Source organism: Alosa alosa, chromosome 12 (assembly GCF_017589495.1).
Source record: "Alosa alosa isolate M-15738 ecotype Scorff River chromosome 12, AALO_Geno_1.1, whole genome shotgun sequence".
Classification (NCBI taxonomy): Eukaryota; Metazoa; Chordata; class Actinopteri; order Clupeiformes; family Clupeidae; genus Alosa; species Alosa alosa.
Window position 1 is genome coordinate 31,716,630 of NC_063200.1, and position 16,881 is coordinate 31,733,510.

The 16,881-nt window shown below is 41.3% G+C and overlaps 2 protein-coding genes across 2 annotated transcripts in view; both read right to left on the reverse strand.

The window, feature by feature from the left end:
• The window catches only part of cdk5rap2 (CDK5 regulatory subunit associated protein 2), a 41,548-nt gene extending 33,238 nt beyond the window's left edge, over nt 1-8,310 (reverse strand). Inside the window, 5 exon segments of the mRNA XM_048258473.1 lie at nt 185-261; nt 773-883; nt 2,958-3,022; nt 3,586-3,641; nt 8,102-8,310. Coding sequence (XP_048114430.1) covers nt 185-261; nt 773-883; nt 2,958-3,022; nt 3,586-3,641; nt 8,102-8,154 — 362 coding nt within the window. The 5' untranslated portion in view covers nt 8,155-8,310.
• Nucleotides 8,311-10,781: 2,471 nt separating this feature from the next.
• Nucleotides 10,782-16,881, reverse strand: part of LOC125304868 (collagen alpha-1(XXVII) chain A-like) — a 53,097-nt gene continuing 46,997 nt past the window's right edge. The window contains exons 59-61 of the mRNA XM_048259385.1: nt 16,545-16,645; nt 15,581-15,781; nt 10,782-14,291 (exon numbers count right to left, since the gene is read on the reverse strand). Of these exons, the coding sequence (XP_048115342.1) occupies nt 14,145-14,291; nt 15,581-15,781; nt 16,545-16,645 (449 nt within the window). The 3' untranslated portion in view covers nt 10,782-14,144. The remainder of the gene's footprint in view (nt 14,292-15,580; nt 15,782-16,544; nt 16,646-16,881) is intronic.

Consider the following 16,881-nt stretch of genomic DNA (forward strand, 5'->3'; position numbering starts at 1 on the left):
GCTTGAACGTTCTATTTGGGCCCCAATCTACTTCCTCTGCATTAAGATAACATATGGAATGTTAAAAAGGAAGTCTTGTGGGGCCAACTATGATGCTGATAATGGAACTCTCTTGAAAGGGTCTATAGGGGCTGTTACATATTATTGTGGAGTTTTCATGTGTGAGAGCATGTGAATGACTCACGATGCAGAAACCAGGAGTTCTTGTTTCTCGCTGAGATCTCTCTTTAAGGATTCCACCTCCACCTTCAACTCAATGTTCTACACATACAATCGCACACACACACACACAGACAGAAACAAACATAAGCTTCAACCATCCCAAATTGGTAACTGGAACATCTTTAGGCTTCTCTTGTTTTAGATAGAGCAGGGAGGACATGAGGACAGACAGACAGACAATGTCATTCTGCCAACCATTCCTCCCTGGAACATAGATCACAGAGTGACATCACAGACAACTGAGATGAGATCAGAAGAACATGATTCAAACACTGCATATGGGAGATTCGGGCCTTGGGCTTTATTGTGTGTGTGTGTGTGTGTGTGTGTGTGTGTGTGTAGAGAGAGATAGATAGATAGAGGTAGACTGTGTGTGAGTGATGCATGCGAAAATGAAAAAGGAGATGGGGTGACTCAATTGACTGCTAGTGTTAAATCACCAGAACCACAGGACATCACTACAGCAACACCAAAACGGTTTCCAAAACAACATGATGATATTTCCTATGCAAGTCCCTCTGAGCGTGCACGTGTGTGTGTGTGTGTGTACCGTTTTGTAGATGTCCTCAGTGGAGTCATCGCATTTCTGCTGCATTCGCTCCTCCAGAAAGTAGATCCTGAGTTTCAGGTTGAAGTTCTCCTTCTTCAGCGCTGTGATTTGCTGGTGGAGGAAAAAACAGCAGAAATATGACCAATGAGAGCAAAGTTGTCCTGGCCCAAATAATAGTGCTCTTGGCTGATCTCTATGACTCACACTCACACATATGACATAGCCAAGCATTCCACTCCAAGCAGCACAAGCCAACAGTTCCTTTTGTGTATAGTATGTGTGTGTGTGTGTGTGTGTGTGTGTGTGTGTGTATATATATGTGTGTGTGCGTGTGTATGTAAATGCATGTGTCTGTGTCCAGTTGAGTGAGAGTGGGTGGGTGATGGGACGGGGTAATGAGCGGACTGTGTGTGTGTGTGTGTGTGTGTGTGTGTGTGTGTGTGTGAGCGGCACACTGTGCATCATTGTGCCCCATTTCACTCCCCACATCTGGACTGGGGGATGGGGGGAGGCCAAGGAGTATAGAATGGAGAGAGGCACCCAGACAGAGAGAGGGAGGGGGGAGGTAGAGAGAGAGAGAGAGAGAGAAAGAGAGAGAGAGAGAGACAGACAAAGGAGCTTAAAATAGAAAAAGAATGAGACCTTACCCCTAAATTATGATGTCAACATAAAAATGCCTCAGCTGCAGATATGCTGTAGCACCATATATGGTCAATTACAGTATCAACTTGCTCTCTGAAAGGACTGAAATATGTGGGGAGTCTGTAGATTTTGGATGCAGACAGCAGAACTAACCTGAGCGCTTTTGGTCGAGCCACTACTTAAAAACCAAATTCTACATGTCTCAATGAAAGCCGCTATGTGGGAGCAAATTACATTACACTGTTCCTCATTAATTTAGATCAGGGTTGAGAGTCTATGAGCAAACTCAGCACCCAGACTAAATTCAGTGGTTTCAAAAATAATGCATCAGCTGTTTATCGTTCCAGACCACTCACAAGCTACAGTAAAACATGCATCACCAATGAATAAAATATGAAATAAGGACACAGTGAGCTGATAACAGTAGATAAGTATAAGTGTATATACTCTTTTGATCCCATGAGGGAAATTTGGCATTTATCACAATCCGTGAATTAGTGAAACACACACAGCACACAGTGTACACACAGTGAGGTGAAGCACACACTAACCCGGAGCAGTGAGCTGCCTGCTACAGCGGCGCTCGGAGAGCAGTGAGGGGTTAGGTGCCTTGCACAAGGGCACTTCAGCCGTGGATGTGGGCATGGGAAAGCAGTGCTCAACCACTTCCCCCGCCCACATTTTTCCTACTGGGTCGGGTATCGAACCGGCAACCCTTCGGTTACAAGCCCAAAGCCCTAACCAGTAGGCCATGACTGCCAGTTAGGTCTGATCTAAAGATGGACTGATTTATAAGAGAGGGCACTTTACAATCGGAGACATTCATGCAAGTGAGCTCAATCAAATACAAGTTAGCTTACTGACTGTCTATGCACCTACAGCGATGAATCTGGAATAATTTAGCATTAGCAATAGCAACAGTAGCAGACTTGAGGGGAGCTGACCAAGGTGCTGAAGTACAGAACTTTAGCTGAGCGACTGCACAGCATGAAGACAGCGTAACTACATCAACTAAAGGGAGAGCTACAATCCCATATGATGTTAATGCAAACACTGATTCTAAGATATATTTCGCAAAATATTCACATCCCTGCCAGGCACAGCAGAATCATGGTTACGCTTGCTCTAAGCACTGCAGCAGGTAGTATCGCTTTTTCAGCACACACACACACACACACACACACAGTCAGACAATTTCAAGGTCTCTGCAGTGATCAGGGGCCCCAATTGAGCACAATTTTAAACACGATTAACATTATTATTATTGGGGGAGGGGCCAATATTATATTCTCTTATAGGGCCTAACATTTCTAGTTGCCGCCCTGTCTATACACATACATGGGAGATATCGAATGTCTAGCTTTGCACATCCATAGCAACAGGAGATGGCCCAGAAAAAGTCTCTTGACTCTGCTTTCTTGCTCCATCCCCCTCTCCCTCCCTCCCACTCTGTATCTTTCTCTTTTTCAGTCACACACACACACACACACACACACACACACACACACACACACAAGGAGCTTCTTAAGACTGGCGTACTCACATTCTCATAGTCCTTCATGGTGAGTGCTTTGGATGGGGAAATCTTCCCCGGAGGGAAAGTGGGAGCTGATGGAGAGAGAGACAAAGGAATAGATGAAGACCATGAAGACACATTAGAGAGCAAGATTCAGAAATCAGCCATTTGACTTTTTTTTTTTTTAAATCATTACTGATTAAAAACATGTTGATGAGGAGTCATTATTTAGAAAGCAGTCACAGACAAGCTGGAGCCAAACCTAAAATACACACAGGGACATGTGCAATCTGCATCCCTAAATAGACCTGGCCACACACACAAGAGCCACACGCAGACGGTCTCTCTCTCTTCCTCTCTCTCTCTCACACACAGAGAAAAGCACATTTTGTACTTTCTAAAGAATGCATTTATACAATCTCTCAAACCCTATTAACCCAAGTGACTCATCATTCAGTACTGAAAGCACCTCATTTATAGGGTGAATATTTGCATGGAGTTTTTCCAAGTGTCAAGTGTCTGTGGTGACATGACACTGAGTTGGTTCTTATTAACTGGTTATCACCAACAGCTGCATGTAAACAACAACCTTAACCAAAGAAAAACACAAGTGGGAATTCCCAGTCAAGTGGGTGTATATGTGGGTCACCTGTACCTGACATACCATCCATGCTGAACTCTGCTAACCCGTCAGGGAGCCTGGTGAATGTGCTAAGAAGGAAAAATAAAGAGTTAGACCAACAGAATATAGACCTACCATTTAAACATACAGGGGCCAGGCTTGAATGAAAATATAAATAGACCAAAAACCCACCCTATTTATTAAATACACTAAACAGACACTAAACACTAAATAAGGCAAATACAGATGCACACACAAGTACACATATTCAGATTGCACTGATAGCAGTAGCAATGTTGAATACCCGCCACTATCCAAACAAAACAGGAAATGCTTTCCCGTAGCAGTCAGTAAACCATAACACTGCCACAAGCCCAAATCAATCACATAAACATACAAAACTAAAGATTCACAAAATTGTAGTCTATACTCAGCATCTACTCAGAAATATTACTTAAACAACATGAGCATGAATAAATGCTACATGGGCAAACCATTATGAACAGTAGCCTGCAAGGAAGCATCCCAGATAACTCGTGCTTCATTGAACACAGCGTCATGACACTGTGCTGCAGACACATAGAGTGAGAGTGCACAAATGCTGTCACCGTGTACCTCTCTACTTCAAATGACATTTTCAATGACACACTCACACACACAAAATGACAAGCTTCTATTCCATTAGCTAATGGCCTACTAGTAGTAGGCCTGTCACAATAATTACATTATCGACTTGGACTTATCATACAATATAGGGAAATATTGGCATTAACTTTGGCGAATCTTGATATTGCACAACCATTGTATTCATATTTGTGCTATTGGTCTTTGTTTGTTGTAGGTTCATATTTGTGCTATTGTTGGTCTTTGTTTGTTGTAGATTTGTGTTAAAAGTCACATGTCCTAAAATATAGCAACGACCAACCTAACTCTTACAGCAACACTACAGTCGTGCACATCGGTGTCTCTGAAGTATAGACCTACGCCTTTTGCTTTAGCAGTTAAGTCTCTCAGCAGCACAAGCTGTAAAGTATCACCTACTGTAGGCTGATCACAGCTTTTGAAATAGTATCTCTGTGTTGTGCAAATCTACGGCAAAGACTGTTATTTTGTGAAAGTCTAAATAGTTTTTTTCTACCCCTTCATATTGTGATTGTGATTGCTACATAGTTTAAAATAGCATGAAAGAACGGTAAAAGAGTTTCTCGTTTTATCTGTTGGTCTCCTGTAGTTTACATCCCAGGGAGCAAACACTCAGACATGAATATGTGCATTTATGAAGGTTTTCCCTTTGCATGAAAGTGTCAGCTAAAAGAATAATTAGTGTAAATACTGTATATTGTCTTCTCTTAACCAGAACCAATGGTTGAGAACTTGCATGCACATGCACAGCCGATGCATTTTCACAAATAGCCTATGCTTGTTTCCAGCCAACAAAGCACGGCAATACAACTACTGTAGCTTAGGTTGATCTGAAACATCACCATCACATCCAGTCCGAGCTGGGAACAAACTGCTCTTGTAGGTGGAGAGAGGCAATATTGTGCATTTGCTCAACATCAGCCTATGACAACAATGTCGTTTCACAATATTTTCTGAGACACATCGTCCAACAAAATGATCGTGACGGGTCTACCTACTAGGACATTCAGCTAGTTCTCACCCCAGACATTTCCTCAACAAACTTCTTTTGCTTTTGCACAAAAAAGTCAAACTTAATCTTGACCATCATCTGCGTTTAACTCTTCCTCCTCACCTATACTGCCCACCTTCCGGCACGTATGTCAACATGTCTTCAACTATAGGCTATCTTGTCATTAGGGAGAAATTCTAATAGTATATTATTATGGATGATACAATATGGCACATCCCTGCTGCTGAGCACAGTCCTTTTTACTCACTAGGTTATTTAGCCTTAATGACTTGAGTCCATTAAGTTAGATGTGTGCATTGTAGCTTTTTTCTGCATGTCTAAGCATTTATTTTAAACAGATGGGTGGTGATCCAAATACGATCCTGTTTCTCTTGAGCTGCGTCAAGAGTGTGTGTGTATTTCTGCTGTGTGCCGGTAGGTGTGGATGAGCGTGACAGTAAGAGTGGCCCTGTGCACTGCCACTTGGCTCTTATAACAGTTGTACTCTCAATGACTTCCTTCCTCGCTTACAGCTTTACTCCATCCAGGGTTAGGGCGAGGGGTGAATATGGGTGTGCGTATATTACGCACCCATACACACCCTCACAATCAAAGAAATGCATTCCCAAAACAAAGGCAAAATCATCTTTGTTTCCCTCTTTCAAACAGAACCATCCCAAAACACATTATGGTCATTGTAAATACAGGAGAATGGCTGAAGACAGACAATAACTGCAAGTGTTAAGAACAATCATACTGTTTGCTCATACACATAAATAAATGTTGCGTGTATGTATTCAGTATGGTTAATCATCAGTAACAATCCTCTGTGTATGGGGAAGTCAGTCTCATCCTGCCTTCATCATTACTCAATGGCTGTAAACAAGAACTTCCACTAACGAAGACTTCCTGTTAGCTAGTACCCTGAGCACCATAAACGACACAGCACTCCACTATTAGCCTATTATATAACAGCTGGCTTATGAATGGTTGTGTGACAATATTTGTGAGCTCAACGACAAGGGGGCAAGTGTGGTATTCTTTCAATGGCGGTAGCACAAAGTATATATTTCAGAACAAAGTCGCTGGCTCGGCTCACACCATTGCTATCGTCTTACATCTAATGTTACCAAACTGTACTTGCCACCTGGGTCACTTGTTCTGAGGAGGACCGCAACAATCCATTTGGTAACTGAGTGGAATACAAGATACACGCAAACACACTAGCCAATTCGTGTAGGAAAAATAATCTGTAATGAAAAACCTACCTGCACCATACAGAACAGCTGATTAGACTACAAGCAAGGGAGTTTAACTACAGATCTATGGTTAACTAACGCTAGCTAACGTGGTTGGAGAGCAGAAGAAAGGTGACCTACCTAGTTAAACTTTAAGCGTTCTTCATGGTGATGGTTCGAATATGAAGAAACAGCAGCTAGTTATCTTCCGTTATCAGGCAGACATGACACTACACAAACGCTACATGTAGTTTCCGCTTTTCACAGATTGCGTCTGAAAGGCTGAGCGGTGAACTTGAAACATAATTTGTTTTGACAGCCATGCTCACCATTTGAGAACCGCAACTGGCTGTTTCAACCAATCTCATGTTGAGGTCTTACACACATGTATTCCATGCCAAGATATTTATGTTACCATAGACTAGCCTACTATTCCAACCAGAAAATCTTCCAAGCATAACCACACAAATTAACATGATAACAACATGGTTTAATTTATCAGTTCATTAGCTTTATCTCTCCATAATGTTACAATGTTATGTGTTAGCGTTAGAAAGATGCAATTACCATTAAAAAAAAAGTCAGCGTCATGACATCAAAGATGATCCAGCCAACTATTTATACCCAGCTATTTATATAGCCAATGTTTTGCCTCTAATTTAGCAGTCTGCACGTAAGGCAGAGAGGAAAGAATGAATGACATGAAGCACTTATCTTCAATGACAGCATGTTAACGTTACATTATCAGAACAGTAACTTTAGCACCTTACTTTCATGTCCTGTGCAAGCGCGCCAGCTGTGTGCCTACATTTGGACATTAACTAATGATACAGATGGGAAGGAATGCGATTGCTGCCTGGCACCATGTAAAAGCAGTGGCAGCAAGTAGATGGCAGCTAGCACTAGCGTTATTGGACATCGTTTACGTTAGCGACACAAATAGCTTCTACAGTAACCTTGTTCAAATGTAACTTTATTCTGCAAGCGGGCCAGGCTATGTTTCTGGCAGAATAACGTTACCACAACGTTACATTATAATGTGACAAGTCATACAAATGAGAATATAAATTATCTGATGATTTGTTGTACAGCCAATGTTATCGCATCAAAAGTTAACTTACGATAACGTCAAAAAGTTAACGTTACCAAGCTGAGGTTTACACGTTAGCTGAACTAAGTTAACGTTAGACGTTAACATCATCATACACTGTTATTGGAGCAAGCAGGCATGGAACATTAACGTTAACGGTACAGAAAATTATTTTACATCAGACCTCTTGGGTATGACTTAATTTGCTATATCGTTAACTTCAAAATGTGTGTATATATATATATATATAAAGCGGAGAACGCTTGTTAGCTCTAGCTAGCTTATGCAGTGTGACAGGTCAGTTATTTGATCTATAACAGTACAGCCAGTTAATAAGCTAACTAGCAAGCGAACTTCATGAACAACAGTGAAATAAGGTAGCAGCTGCTAACGTTAGTCGGGAATCATTAGGACATTTCTAACGATTGCTGTCATGGTAAAACGTAGATCCAAGTCGTTTCCAATGTAACGTTACGTGGCTGACTGAATTAACCAGCTAGCTTGCTAGCATGCTAAACACGAACAGTTTAGCAGAAAAGCTAACGTCACTCGATAACTGACACCTTTTTCAAAAAGCTCACAGCTTACCTCCCATTGATATCAAAAGGAAGAGTCTGGTCTTCCCCTACTACAGAATCCATGTTTGAAATAAGGCACTGCAGTTAATGTATCCGTCAGTGAAGGCTCTCGAGTTATTCCTGTACCATTTTCGTTCAGTTTATTTTGAATCTCCAGTGGACAGAAAAGAATTCAAAGTAGTTCTCAGTACCGCCATTTTAGCACGATGACGTCACTACACAGGCAACGTTGAATGTGTTGGGCTGGACCACAAACTGTCCAAACTGCTTTCGTTTAGTGTGCTGATTGGGCAGTATACAACTTGTAAACATACAAAACCTACACAGGCTTACATTAAATTAAATTTAACTGTCAAATTAAAATGAGAGATGGCAAATAATTGCATATTAAATCGAACCTTTTAAGAATGATGTTTGCACTTCGCCTACCTACCTGCTTTTGCAGTAGTTGCACAGCTGAGAAGATGCAGAGGTAGCCTAATCCATGAGGATGCAATGGACAAGGGATAAAACAACAGCCTTTCTGTATTGAACAATACACAGAGGCCTTGTAATGCTTAGGGCAATGAGGCTAATTTATTCGGTATATGAGATTGTGTCATTGAAATGATTGTTCAAACCGGCTAGACTACACAAAAGCTCAACCTTGCATGTTTTCCACAGTTGCAGTTTGATCAACCGGTCTACATGTAAGCCTGTATGACAATAGGTACAGTAAGGTGTTCATATTTTTGTTACTCAGCCAATGTCTGGTGGTCCTACCACATTGTTAGGCTTTTAAATCAATACAATGTATGTCAAAATATTTAACACTTTAGCTCAATTACCAATGATATAGACATCATTTATTGTTCATGTTTGCCATTTACCCCTGTGAGATCACATTTATGATTACATGATAATTTGTGGGTTTTTTTGTAAGAAAACGAGGAAATTCAAGATGTTTGATGCTTATTTCTTAGAACTTAATCAGAACAGGTGAAAGTGCTTGAAATGTCACAATTTTGTAACTTTGTGTGGGAATAGCAGGTGAAAGACAACATTCCCGCATACAGAGACACACTCAGACACGCACACATACATGTACAGACACACAGACACAGCAGGCCCATAGGAGGAGGACACAGTTAAGGTATAGCACCTACAATTATTAGGCCTACACTCGGGTCCAGTAGACCCGGACACCACACACTGTAGGCTATATGTAATAGTGTGTGTGTGTGTGTGTGTGTGTGATGGGTACCATGTGCAGTCATTGAAAATAAGTTATTTTTTTATGTTCTTCACAGAAAATGAGCCAAGGCAAGGAGTCAGAGTTAGAAGAAATAATAAATAGCATAATTTTTCTTTTAGCGAACATGTTCTTCATGTTCTCTACAAGGTCACAAAATTGTGTGCACTACCTCACTTCACCAAGACAAGTCATTGTGCGGTGGCCATACTATGCATAGCTGTGCTGTACATCTAGATTTGTACAATGTGTGTGTGTGTGTGAATGACTGTGTTCTTCTGTGTTTGTGTGTGTGTGTGTGTGCCTATGTGTGTGTGTTTACAATTGATCTGTGTGTACCTGTGTGTGTGTGTATGTCAAATTTCATAAACCTTCAGGTTCCATGAACCTACATCACTAGATATTAGTGCATGCATGTAGCCTGGGAAAACCCATACGAACCTTTGGCACATTTGGGTCCGTCTGGCCAAGAGGCCATTGAAGTCCATTTGTAATGTTCCTAAAACATGGGCACGCAAATACAATCGCTAATCGGCATGTACTGCTATTATAACATGAGCTGAGATTGGTTAAAGATTAAGGTTGGAGTTCTGAAATGGAGAATCAAATTCTCTCTTATCTAGGCCACTACTGTGCTGGCCAACAACAATCTTTTTGTTCCTTCCATTCTTTAGTAGGCCTACTGTTGTTGTGATTCTTTTCAGTAAAGTTAGTATTGCAGCTTCATCCAGATGATATCAAGGAAACTGAGAGATGTCTATCACCAGTAAATTGCCACAGTGAGGTCAGAAATCTAGGTGTTTTCCTAGATTCCTCTTTAAATTTCAATAAGCAAGTCAGTAGTGTGGTTAAGGGAAGCTTTTTTCAACTAAGACAAATAGAAAAATTAAAGCCCTGGCTCTCATATACTGACTTAGAAACTGTAATCCATGCTTTTGTTACATCTAGGCTGGACTATTTTAACTCCTTGTATTTAGGTACCAATCTACCCTTGCTAGACTTCAATTAGTCCAAAATGCAGCAGCTAGGCTTCTTACTGGAACAAAGAAACATATGCACCTGTGCTGGCCCAACTCCATTGGTTACCTGTCTATCAGGGTTAGGCCCATGAATATGCCCAATTTAATTAGATTACCATCTTGGTGTGCTTCACAAATATTGTAACTGATAGGAAATGCCTAGTATTTATGGGGATAATATATCAATTAATCTTGTTGTCTTAAATAAATTGATTTAGATGTATGGACAAGTTTGCCCTGTCCTCATGAGTTCTACATTGTGCAAACTACATAGCATGTAAAGATTTGCATGTCTGCTTATTTATACAGTCTGTGGTAGTGACCAAATCCATACCAGTAATCAAAGAACTCTAGAATGTTGATACTAATGATTATGGACTCTGAACACAACAGCAAGGTTGTGTAATGATGCACCCTGGTGGACAAAATCATACACCGCAGCGTGTAAAAAGAGTTTATTGGGTATGTAAGCGTTTATTGCATTCTGGCTGTCACATATTGAGGGGAACATGTGAACGCTGAACTCTAGGAGAATGAAGCTGGATTAGCAAGGTGTTTACATGCCAGCAGCAGCCAAACAAAAGCACTCAGAGAGATCTCCGAGGTTTGGACATCTCTCACAGATCCAAACAGTCCTGACTCAGCAATTTCATACATCAAAGATCTCTTAGACTTGGAAATGTTTGATTCAGATTAGACTTGTCTTATGCCATCAAAATGATACCTTTCTTCAGATCTTACACCACAGCTATTTGTCAGACATAGGAATCTGTCACCGTTCCCTGGATCTCTCACAACTCTGAGATCTCTCTTGAACTGCTCCGAGCTCAGACTGATGTTTACAAACAGGCCAGTGGGAGCGAATGTGAATGAGACAGAGCTGAAGACTTGAATGTAAAATGTGAGGTAATCTGAGCTCATTTTGAAATGCCTGAAATAGATCAACTTTCACATATGATCCTGATCTCCAATGGAAAAAAAAAATCATACAACACAGTTCCAATACAGTACAGATTTTGATTACCATAGAGAAAAATAAACAAAACATTAAAAAATAGAATTGACAAAACAAACATAGAAATAAAAAACAAGCAAAAAACACAATATATTTATTCTCTGGAGCCCCAAATTTACACATAAAGTAGAAATCTATCTCCAAGACCAGTTGGGCAGACTGACTCATAAAGTCACCAGGAGAGAATTTCTGCTGAGCCTCAGTCAGCTCTTGACCACGTTTAAACGACATTAAATAACATTAAATTAGCACAAAGGGATCCACTGTATACAACAAGGCTTGCAGAATTATACACATTTGTGTCTGAAAAAAAAAAACATTTTCCAACAAAGAGGTGCTTTTATAAAACTTCACTAAAGTCTTCACTGTATCTTTTTAATAATTATTAATAATATTATTGTTTTAGATAATACTTCCAGCTGAAGGGGGAGTTTGTACAGAATAAAGAACAATGGAACAGACTGATAAAAAAAAACAGTAAGAAACCTCTGGATGCATTAAATATGTGTAACCAACATAAAAAATCTACTATTTTTTAGTTTATATAAAAATATTCCCTTACGCGAGGCACAGACTGTTGTAGGTTTTTATGGCAGCCAAAAGACTACAGATCCTTTTAAGATCGCATCGAAATATTGACTATCTGGACAAATACGGGGGAAATCCTTTAGCTACCATGGTAATAGCCATCATCCTCTTGCCAGGGAGAGGAGACAGGCAGGGCCTGTGGCTGGTGTGGGGCCTGATACTGGGACTAGCCTGATGCATGCACAGGCCCAGGGCTGCATCTCCACCACAGAGGGGTAGGGAGGGCTATCTGAACACCATAGTAGCACGTCTTTAGCACCACTGAGAGACTCTTCCCTCTAAGACAGACATGCACATCTGGGCTCCCCTACCCCTCCCACGGCTCAGCTATGCCGAAGAGGTTTTGATTACAAGGGACTGGGAAAGGGAATATCTGGCCATACTGCACATAAATGGGTGCAAATGTGTGTATGTGTTACGTGTGTGTGTGTGTGTGTGTGTGTGTGTGTGTGTGTGTGTGTGTGTGTGTGTGTGTGTGTGTGTGTGTGTGTGTGTGTGTGTGTGTAGTTGAGTGCAGTTACCATAGCCCTACTTAGAACAATGACCATTAACAACAAAATATATTATTTTAGTTAAAATATCTGTATATTTAATTACTTTGTCATTTTACTTTGTACTTTTTTATGCATAGATAGAATGTGGACTGGTGGTTTGATAGGTTAAAAATCAACACACAATACTTAAATTTGGTATGAAAGACCGTTGTTGACTGACTTCCATCATGTCCATGAGTGTCGCTGCTGGCTGAAACCTTTCAGCCTTACCCCTTTACACTGAAGTTGTGGTGAGTGACTTGAGGTTTGAACCACATATGCAGTCTACATGCATGTGTGTACACTGAGGGGCAGATTTTTGGTCAGACTAGCAGCCTGAAAATTAACCTGTAATGGAACCATTGCAGGTTTGCACTGATTTGGTTTTCAAATATGTAGTTCTATTCTTTGCAAAATGACCATCTTGCATCTTGCAGAACTTTCAAAAATCATGTTTTGCGATGTTTGTTGACAATTTCACTCTGATCTACACAAAAACAGTTCTTGACTCTTAGCTCATGGTTCGGAGAATATAATTGTTTTCATTGTCTTGTCTCATTTCTGTCACACTATCCCATTCTCAATTCGCTCCCAGCAGGAATAGCTTTTGCCGCTGTTGAAGATGGCAAACACACACTCTGGCGTGGTACAAACATAAACACCACACATATCTGACAGGGACACAGGCAAGCATATATCTGCTGTGCGTGCACACAAACAAACACACACACTCATATACACACACATAGTAACACACTCTCTTCTTCAATTATGGGCAGGTACTAAGGTGAGGGAGGAGTAACTGGCATAAGAACGGAGCACACCCTTGTAATGACAGCACCTGGTACACTCATGTAAGGCCTTCCACTTTAAATACAAGCACATATAAACGTCTCCTCTGGTTTTTCTATTGCACTTCAGGGTTTAAACCTCTTAACACACACCATTACTGAATGACAGGGAGCAGGACATGCCTGTGTGCAGTTTCTGTGATTCTTCTTCTTTTCACCGGCGGGTTATAATAAGTTATTACAATAAAATCAGATAGAGACAGTGAGAGAAAGGCAGAGAAAGAGAGAGAGAAAAGAGATGAAGGGAGACAGAATGAGATAGAGAGAAGAGAGAGAGAAAGAGAGAGGGAGGGAGAGCTCGGCAGTGGAAGAACTTGGTTTGCATGCGTCAGCACACGGCCAGCTGGGCGGAGTGTAATTTTGTTTTGACCCCACCCCAAAAGCACTGGGTGGTCTGGCTTATGCAAATTGAGCTCACCAAACCTTTCTCCAGAGCGTCTGTGCCCAGAGAGGTGATTGGCTGGCTGCTATGGAAGTGCTCTCTGATTGGGCATCTAGCGCTGGTCGGCGCCATTTCCTCTCATGAGTCTTTAGTAAAGCCCCTCCCCAATTCCCCTGAGTTGGTTATGTGACCGTCCCCTCCCATCATGCCCCCAGAACAACATTTCCTGGTTCTGCAGTCCAATGAGAGGCTGAGTACTTAGAGGGCGAGGAGGAGACTGGTCCAATTGGATGATGTGTTTCTGGTGGTGTGTACAGTGGAGGTCATCTTTGCCTCTTGCTCCTTTGGTGGGGTGCGGGGAGGGTGTCCACCACTGCAGCACACGCACACACACACACAGACACACAAACAAACCCAAAAAAACACACACGTGCCTAGAGGAAGCACACAGGTCCAACCTCCAGGTGGTATCGGGAGGCAGGCGTGGCCTCCGGCAGATTGGCGATGTGAGTGATGGGTAGCAGGGCGGGATCTGTCACTCGGAACAGGAAACGCACTTGATGCCACTGCCCATCCCTCTGCTGTAGTACAGAAAACAAGAAACCTAATGAGAACTTGGGACTGTTAAAACACATAGGGCCCTATCATGACAGTCAAAAGTGCATCGTCACTCGTCAAAAGCTTATTCAAATTTAGTAGGATGTGTCCAGTCCACATTGGGAGGGTTTTCTTTATCAAACGTCGAGCGCATGGCGCAACAAGGTGTTCCTAGGTTTGGGTGTGTCAGGGTGTTCAGTCATGGGTGTGTTTGGGGCGTAACATCATTTAAACCAATGACAATGACATCTGTCATTCCCTTTAACGGCGCAAAGCGCGATGTCAAATAAATGCATCGGTATTTTGACATTCAGCGGCGCATTTGAAGGAGGCTGCTTGCGAGACCGAATGGAATAGTCATTCCACTAAACCATACTTTACTAAAACCTAGCATAGCCTTCACGCATTTGCACTCCTCTATTTTTTTAACTCATTGGCAAAGTGAAACTAACTTCACCATGGTGTCAGTCAACGACAAGACAATTATATGCAGTTACTTTCACTATTGACTGACAATGGGTTACCATCGAAAACATACGCTGGAAAAAGCAACACTTACCCTAATATTGCTCAAATGACTGAATAAAACAACATTTATCCTGTAGTGGAGTTGCTTATATCTCGTGACAGTGTGTCTTCAGCTGTGCTCCATACGTGTCTCTCGACTCTCCCCAAATCACTTTTAACCGTCATTACCAATTTTCAAATAATGGTGAAAAACTACTCATCATGAGATGTACAGTATTTCGTAATATCTTTATTCTAATTATGTTTCCTATTGTAATCGTGCAATTTGTAATGTTTTGCTTGGACGTGCGCTGGTGTGCGTTCATGGATGATAGGTGCACTTAAAATAAAACAACTCGCCATAGACTTCTGACCAGGTGTACAATAGCGATTTTTAGACAATGCGCTAAGCCACTCCCTAAGATGTTAATTGCCACACCCCTGGGCGCATTGTTTAAAAATTAAACATGCAAAATAAGGAATTAAACTTCGCGCCGGGTGGAAAACGAGTTTTACGCCATGTGCCAGTGTGCAAAATACAGCCCATAAAGACCCTTTCCAAGCCCCTATGCACTTTTAAATTTTCTTGAAACTCTTCTTTTGAACTTTTCTTGCAAGTTACTGTAATTTATAACCAAAATGTTATTAGTGAGGATATAAATTTAGCTGAGTAGGATGTTAGGATGTTATGACCTACTGAATAGGATGCTAGGATTCTATGACCTTTTTAATGATATTGGTTCACTGTTATTTTGGCTTAACTCACCCAGCAGGTGTCCTCCAGCACAGCGGGCTCGAGCATCGTCCCTCCCCACCCTCTGAAGCGCACGGCCCTCTGGGAAGGTGGGAGTCCATGGGCAGGGCTCCACACACTGATGTTGAAGCAGTGGACCGTCAGACTCTGCTCCGCTCCCAGACTCAGCAGTTGGAGGAAGTTCAGCTGGACACGCCCCACATTTATCTCCAACTGCCAATCAGATGCCAAAGAGATCAACACTGGATCAACCACAGGTCAGCAGCCATGTTAAAAGAACATATGCTATTAGCTTTTAAATGAATTGTGGAATGTAATTATAGGCTATATATATGTACATATTATTTTAGTTTTATTTTCCTGCTTTTTTGTGTCTTGATTCATTTTGTCTTATATTATCTATTTATTTATCTGTTTTTATTTCTTTTTGAGCACTTTGGTCAATCACAGGTTGTTTTAAATTGTGCTATATAAATAAACTTGACTTGACTATGTTGAACAAACTGGGTCAACTGTTTACATGTCATAATAATCTCATCCTATCATGTGTTACATACAGGAACCATTTAATCTGACTAGCCGTGTAAAATGTGCACATTCATTCTGTTTGTCGCAGGGTTTATAATCAGCTCAAAAATACAAATCTATCGTCTGTTTAGCGCAGTTATGCATCAACAGTGTGAAGCGTGTTTACTCATACTGGAAGATATAATGAACTATAATGAAGAACAGCGAGCACAAGAAACCGGTGTTGTCAGTTGTTGTCAGTAGGCAGTTATTGGGTTAAAGGGCACTGCAGTTATTGTGTTCTGTGAACATTCTTGGCTGTAATTTTTCAACAGATTGCACTGACAGCTGTGGAGGTTATTTAGCATGAGTGATTGAACTAAGTTGAGCTAAGTAGTGATCTTATGCAACATTGCCAGCGTGTTCCACAAAGAATCAGCACGACTGTAATAAGCTGTAATAAGCATACCTTGGCTGCTGTGATTGGTTTGAGGCAAGTGTGTCCGTTCTTGCATGTAACCTGTATGGAGTCGGAGGAGCAGCCCAAGTTTGGATCGATCCAGTAAGTGCCTGTAGGAGAACAAACAACACACCTGGTTTCATCTCTGATCACCTATTCAACTGGCTCTCTTTATAGCTCATTATTACTCAGTCCTTCCCTCTCTCTCTCAAACACACACACACACACACACACACACACACACACACACAAACACGTTCAGTTCATTATTATTTCATAAAGATGTGTGTGCACTCTTTCTGCCTCACTACTGTATCTCTCTCTCTCACACAGACACACACACAGA